At 45.1% G+C, this 7500-nt stretch overlaps 1 protein-coding gene across 2 annotated transcripts in view; it reads left to right on the forward strand.

Moving 5' to 3' along the window:
• The window catches only part of LOC121719418 (mycbp associated protein), a 53277-nt gene that overhangs the window by 11038 nt on the left and 34739 nt on the right, over window positions 1-7500 (forward strand). For both annotated transcript variants that reach the window (XM_042105028.1, XM_042105029.1), the window contains exons 5-8: window positions 1-147; window positions 3183-3298; window positions 4064-4214; window positions 4566-4678. The exon at window positions 1-147 is cut by the window's left edge and continues 28 nt beyond it. In XM_042105028.1, coding sequence (XP_041960962.1) covers window positions 1-147; window positions 3183-3298; window positions 4064-4214; window positions 4566-4678 — 527 coding nt within the window. The remainder of the gene's footprint in view (window positions 148-3182; window positions 3299-4063; window positions 4215-4565; window positions 4679-7500) is intronic.

Genomic DNA, 7500 nt, shown 5'->3' on the forward strand with positions numbered 1-7500 from the left:
ACCAACTCTCCCAATTGGCTGGAGAACACGGTGGCGAGTCAGAGCGCACGCCCCATCCCTGTGACCATGGCAACTTCCAGAGCCACGCCCTGCAGCACTGGAATGACTGCATGTCTGAGAGGTGGCGACAGCAGGACTTCATCTCCCGTGAGTCTCTGCACCAATAGGACTACATTTCCCATGAGCACCCTACACAGTGATCAGGCCTCAGGCTTTAGGGTATTATTGTGTGTTTCATTTGTACGAAGGGCTCTTCTTATGAATAGTAGGTGACCATTATGCAACAGCACGCCCCTCGAAAGTCGTCTAATGAGATATGGTCTCTTAGAAATCAGAGGACCCCCAGTTCACGGAGAGTTATGACAACTAAAGTCATGTTAAATAAATGACCAATAAAGTAATGTTAAATAAACTGAGGTTAATACAAGTTGTTGTTTTTTTTATTAGCCTAAAACACATTGGCCCTCATTTCTGAAACGTGTGTACGACATAAAACAGACGTAGGACAGGCGTGCGCTCATTTCCACAAAAAGCATGGTATTTATCAATTTGAACGTGAGCGGTGGCTACGCTTGAATCTCACGTGAAGTCTCAACTCGTGTACGCAAGTCTTTCAGGCGGCATAGCACCGTGCAGCAGTAAATTGACGGTGGATTGGAAAGTTGAAGAGTTGAATTCATGGAATTGGTTGAGCACTGCTCTCACATGCCCACATCCATGGCTGAAGTGCCCTTGACAGGGTTCCTACGCAGTATGGAAAACCTGGAAAAGTATGGAATTTGATTTTAGTAATTTCCAGGTCTGGATAAGTATGGAAAAAAGAAACAAGGGTATGGAAAAATATTTGTGGTTCCAGACTATTGCATCTACAGTACTAATCACTTCACTCAGGTCATAACGAACCATTCCTACTGTTGTGTAGCTGTCAGTCCCCATCGTCAGGATACAACTATGGTACAACTAAGATACAACTAAAAATGACCCAGCTAAATGGACGAATATTAAGTGTCATTTTTTAATTCACTTCAGTTGTCCATACCTTTGTTTTCACCGAGTTATCCCAAACCAGATGTGACCGCCATGTCGAGAATATGGTCAGAAAAATCTACCGAGAAGTTTGGAAATTTGAGTATGGAAAAAGTATGGAATTTTTTTTGGGAAAATGTGTAGGAACCCTGCCTTGAGCAAGGCACCTCACTCCATTGGGTTACTGTGTGCTTCACCTCACTGTGTGTTCACTGTGTGCTCTGAGTGTTCACTAATTCACGGATGGGATAAATGCAGAGACCAAATTCCGTGCACAAGTATACTTGGCTTAGAAACCTTATTTACATTTATGATTTACATTTGCTTGTTTCCAGCCGCCACATTTATCAACACACACATTTTTACGCTGGAATTGGAGTTATACGAAAGTTTGATGAATCACACGTGAGCCCTGTCATAAGAGGAAATCTGCACTCAGATCTATGCTGGTTTCTACGCTCGGTTGATAAATGAGGGCCAGTGTGTCTAATACACAGGGAATTACTGTAATACCTTCACAATGCAATGGGTTTTTGAGGATAAGGCATTATAGACCCTGTAGCAGTTTAGTGAGTTTAAGGTCGTGCCCTATGTGTGCACCTGTTTAGTGAGTTTGTTTAGTATGTTTAGTGCACCCCAGAAAGTTAGAATCCCAGTTTTCCATTCTCAGAGCAGAGCCTCAAATACATGTCATGACACAAGCCATCCCTTTGGTGTTGGGGTTGTTTTTTGATCTTGGTAGAGTATTATTCTTGAAGGACTCTTAGAAGGTGATGGTTGTGTTTTTTTTTGTTTTTTTTCCCCCAGCCTTGATGAAGTTGATGAGTTTGGTTTGCTCCTGAAAAAAAGTATCTCTGCTGCCTTACACAGTGTCACTCGGGTCATACACAAAGGTTCTCATTCAGACTCAAAGTCAATATACAGTATGTTTTTTGTTTTTTTTTGCATGACCTTGAGATATGCACACAGTGATGTGTGCAGTTAGCAAAGGTAAGTATTTTCTTGTATAATAACGTCAGTGGCCATGAGAGCGCTGTGTTCATGCTGAATTACAGTAAGGCAGGGTACAGCGTGTGTAGTGCGAGCTGCAGCAGAGAAAGTCAAGGGGTGTGTGTGTGTCAGAAACTCTGAGAGGGAACAGTGAGGTTATACTGAACGACACTGAGGTTGCTATGAACATGATTGAACGTTGACATATGGTGAAATGTAAATCAGGTTTCTCGGCCAAGTATACAAGGAATTTGGTCTCTGTATTTATCCCATCTGTGAATTAGTGAACAGAGCACACAGTGAACACACGGTGAGGTGAAGCACACGCTAACCTGGAGCGGTGAGCTGCCTTGCTACAGAGGCGCTCGGGGAGCAGTGAGGGGTTAAGTGCCTTGCTCAAGGGCACTTCAGCTGTTCCTACTGGTCGGGAATCGAACCGGCAACCTTCAGGTTACAAGCCCGAAGCCCTAACCAGTAGGCCACGACTGCCACTTTGAAATCTACTGATACTGTATAATGAGTTTTTGTAAAGAAGAAAAAACACTCAGGGGTTTATAGAAGTTGAAGGCCTCTACATTTAGTGAGAATACATTCAGTCTAAGACGCCTGTGTTGGACAATTGTATGCAATTTCGCTTGAATTATCTGTGCCAATTAGCTCTCAATGTTTGCCATTTGGTCTCAGTAGTTTTTTTGGACAATTTGGCCTTGTGGTTTCATGTTGTGTAGCCTACATGTCCCATGAGTCTGTGCACCTAAACAGCTGTATCTTATGAGTCACTGTACTTTTTGGCATACACTTTGAATTTCCCCTTGGAGATCAATAAAGTATCTATCTATTTATCTACATGTTCTATGAATCTGTGCCCTGCGACAGTCATATCCTATGAGTCTGTGATCTCTGTGGCCTACATGTTCCATGAGTGTGCGTTCCATTTAGCCTACATATCCCATGAGTCTGTGACCTCTGTGGCCTATATGTTCCATGAGTGTGTGTTCCATTTAGCCTACATATCCCATGAGTCTGTGATCTCTGTGGCCTATATGTTCCATGAGTGCGTGTTCCATTTAGCCTACATATCCCGTGATCTCTGTGGCCTACATGTTCCATGAGTGTGTGTGTTACATTTAGCCTACATATCCCATGAGTCTTTTGTGGTGCCGCAGGGCTGCTGCAAAGGCCAGTGAAGCAGCTGCTGATGAACCAGTCCAACCTCTATAGGCAGACTCAGGAGCAGAGGGAGCTCATCAGCAAAGGCCTGCCAGCCCTGCACTCTGGACACGTAAGCCCCAACACCTCTCAACCCAACGCTACATTCTGGACACGTAAGCCCCAACACCCCTCAACCCAACACAGCACTCTGGACACGTAAGCCCCAACACCCTTCAACCCAACACAGCACTCTGGACACGTAAGCCCCAACACCCCTCAACCCAACACAGCACTCAGGACACGTAACCCCCAACACCCCTCAACCCAACACAGCACTCAGGACACGTGAGCCCCAACACCCCTCAACCCAACACAGCACTCAGGACACGTAACCCCCAACACCCCTCAACCCAACACAGCACTCAGGACACGTGAGCCCCAATACCCTTCAACCCAACACTACGCGGCGCTCGGGGAGCAGTGAGGGGTTAGGTGCCTTGCTCAAGGGCACTTCAGCCGTGGCCCACTGGTCGGGGTTCGAACCGGCAACCTTCTCTTTCTCTCCTCTCCCCTAGAAGACCGCCCCCCCCCAACGATCTTGCCTCTCCCTCAAAACACTCTTTCTCCTCAAACATCTCTTCCTCTCCTCTCTCCTAGAAGACCCCCCCCCCCCCCCCCCCCCCCCCACGCTCTCTTCTGTCCTCTTCTCTAGCTCAGCTCCTTGTGACGCCTCCCCATACACACACTATTGCCCTACTTATCTGCCCTACTTCCTTAACCACTAACCATTCCTTTTCTTGGGCTTTTCAAGTGCTTGTACATCCTGTCAACACCTCTCCTATTTTGTTCTCCCTCACCCTATCTCTCTCTCTGTCTCTCTCTCTCTATCTCTCAGGGTTATCGAGTGGGCAGTGAGTTCTGGAATCTGCCTCAGCGCTATGGCGACGAGATAAGCGGCATCACCGCCACACTGACCCAGACGGAGAGAGGGGACCCGCCCCCCATCACGCACGTCGCTCAGCCGCACACCATACGCCAGCAGTCAGGTACACACACACACACGCGCGCGCACACACGCACACACACACACACACACACACACACACACACACACACACACACACACACACACAAACACGTCTGTAAGCTCGAATTTAGTCTTGTCTCGACCTGGCTCTCTCTCTCTCTCCCTTCCTCCCTCTCTCTCCCCCTCTCCCTCTCTCTTCTCTATCTCTCTCCCTCTCCCCCTCTCTTCCTCCCTCTCTCTCCCCCTCTCCCTCTCTCTTCTCTATCTCTCTCTCTCTCCCCCTCTCTTCCTGTCTCTCTCCCTCTCTCCCTCTCTCTTCTCTATCTCTCTCTCTCTCCCCCTCTCTTCCTGTCTCTCTCCCTCTCTATAGGCAATGTAGCCCCGGAGGTGTCTGTGAGTCGTACGTGGGACAGCAGTCTGTACCTCAGGCAGCGCCGCGAGGAGCTAAAGGACGTGCTGAGAGAGCTTGACTTCAACCAGCCGGTTAGAGACACACACACACACACACACACACACACACACACACACACTACAGGGTTCCCACAGATCTTTTTGGAATATCATGGAATAAAAAAAAGTCTATACATTTGTGGAGTTAGGTCATCATATTAAAGGTGCTCTAAGTGATGTTACACGGTTTCTAAGCTAAAACATTTTTTGTCACATATTACAAACATCTCCTCACCATCTGCTAGCTGCCTGTCCCCTGAATACACTGTCAAAAAAAAAATCTCTGTGGACAGCCGAGGATCCACAAACAGCAAGCTATCTCTCTGTTTTGTTTGAACGTCAACAGAAGTGACGTTGGCCAACACTTACAGCACCTTTAACTCATTGAATGCCAAGATGTTTTCGGAAGCTTTGTCCTAGAGTGCCAGCAATCTAGACCATTGTTGATGATTTTTGTACAGCCACAGCATATTCTGTGTTATAGCTATGGACACATACAATGGCTCGTTTGAAAGGTGAGACTTTAAGCTCTTAGTGGCTGGTTTTCATCAAAATCGCTGTTTTTTTTTAGAAATGGAGATATAACGTCTTTCATGAAATATGAAGTGTTGCCTGTAAAGTTTCCGGGAAGTGACCTGGCGAGACTGCCACCTAGTGATAGACCCACGAAAATGGCCTGGTTTTGAGCTGACGTGCATGCGTCACTGATTCGACCCAAAGCGGCAACCGAGTTATGATAAAATGTCCAGATAAAATGTCCAGATTGTGCGTTTTCATGAGTTTTCGATCGTCATATATTTCATTTCCATTCATCACAGAGTTCCCAATATAAAATCACATATAAGGTGTGTTAGTGTCTAGTTTCGTAATTTAAAAAAAAAAGCTAAAAACGTAATATTACGTTTTTAGCACTCAACGCATAGGAAGGAAAAACGTAATATTACGTTTTTGGCACTCAATGAGTTAATAAAAATCCCATAAAAAACCATAGGACTTCACATTATCATGCACCTCCGGTCCTCGGGCCAAACTTCCCTAAGGGAGTGTTTCTCTGACGCAGAGTCACATTCCCTTTCCTCTCTCCTGTCACATTTCACAGACAGTGACCAGTGGCCAATGACCAAGTAGAACTTCACACAACCAACTGCAAACACATTGAACATACAGTAGCTGAAAGCCTAAGCATGAATTGAAATACTTTTCAAGGACTTCATCAGTGTATCACAGAAAGTGCAGCAAACTTCGGTACATGTGTAGCACTGCCACATAATTTTAGGATTCACTTTTCTTAAGTCTGTGTTATGAAATAATAACCAACATAAAAGTGTTCTCCGTTATATTTTTCCATGTTATGTAAGTCTGTAGCCCTGTCGTGAACACCATTTTGCATTCTGTTGTACGTCTTAGCTCTGATCAGCTGATGGTAACTGTCAGATGACGCAAGCGACCTGTCAAGCGTCAGCTGATATGATTCAAGTTTAAAACGCGGAGGTGCGCGAGGGCCAGGGTTTTTTTTTTCTTTGGACAGTAGGCCTACCCAGGGAGTGTACGTGAGACCTGGACAAACTTTGTGTGGAAATAATATATCCCAACGAAAGGTGGTTCTAGGTCGGAACCACAGACATACCGGAGAGACAGGACTGAGCTTGGAGATTGCCGTTGTCGAGTCGCTGGGATCCGGTAAGAAGGATCCTATTTTTTGTTTAGCATCTATCCGAAAGCCTCGTCGGGTTGAACGTTTTCTTTGTGGATTACATGGGTTGCACTGGACGTGGATTATTCAGACTGTTTTCTTCTTTGCGGTGGATTTATGTCGGAGTCTCTTGGAGTCTCTGTTAATTTTCGTTTGGATGGACTGTGAGAGCGCATGAAGTGCGTAGGCTGCGTGGACATTTTGGTTGCGTTGTTTGCGATATGAACTGTGTGGAAATAAGTGTTTGTTTGTTTTCAAGCGTATTTCTGCTCACATAAAGTCTACCTGTTAACTGTATGTGTGGTGTCTATTCCGATGTCAGTGAAAAGCATTATTATTTATCTAGAGCCAATTCAATTTGTACCCGTGTTTAATGGTAATAGTTAGAATTTAAAAGTCTGATCGTTACACATGCATAAAAGGCAACGTGACAACATGGATAGGCAAAACATAAATAAAAACAAATACATCAAAGAGCAAGTTTTAAAGGCCTTGAGGTTGACACACGCTCAATGCCGATTGAAGAGCTGACAAAGAGGCAAAGAGCTGACCTGAGACCTGCTGGATGGGGTAAATCTGGTCATGATAGATTTGATATACAAACCATTCTTAGCTCCAGTCAAGGCCTCATTATCTTCAGTGTACATGTTGTGCTGTGCTGTGCTGCTACAACCTTGTTACTCTTTGATACAGTGGAATAAACCTATTAAGTGTACCAGTTAATTACTTACATGTACATATGACATGTATGTTATGTCTTCGATGTCTTGGAACAGGTCTACTCAGAGGCCTCTAACAGGCCTCTGAGTCTGACAGTAACACTTTTAGCTCCAGCTCATTGAATCAGATTAGAACGTTATCTTATAGGAGAGATGCTAACAGTCTAATCTGATTCAATGAGCTGGAGCTAAAAGTGTTGCTGTCAGACTAGGAGAACGGCTGGATGAACTAGGGAAAGGTAAAACTCAATTGTTTAAGTCAAGGGGAGGTGGGAAATTAGTGTAATTCCCCAAATGGTGAAAAATCCCTTTAAATTGTGATCACAGTCAAGTAGGGTTTGGTAGCCCATCTCTTCATGTTGAATTTGGTGGCTTGCCGCTAACAGTCAAACTGCTTTGAGGACGTTGTCACTGTTCATTACATTTGAGTTAGTAACATTGAC

The sequence above is a fragment of the Alosa sapidissima genome, chromosome 9, assembly GCF_018492685.1.
Source record: "Alosa sapidissima isolate fAloSap1 chromosome 9, fAloSap1.pri, whole genome shotgun sequence".
Taxonomy (NCBI): domain Eukaryota; kingdom Metazoa; phylum Chordata; class Actinopteri; order Clupeiformes; family Clupeidae; genus Alosa; species Alosa sapidissima.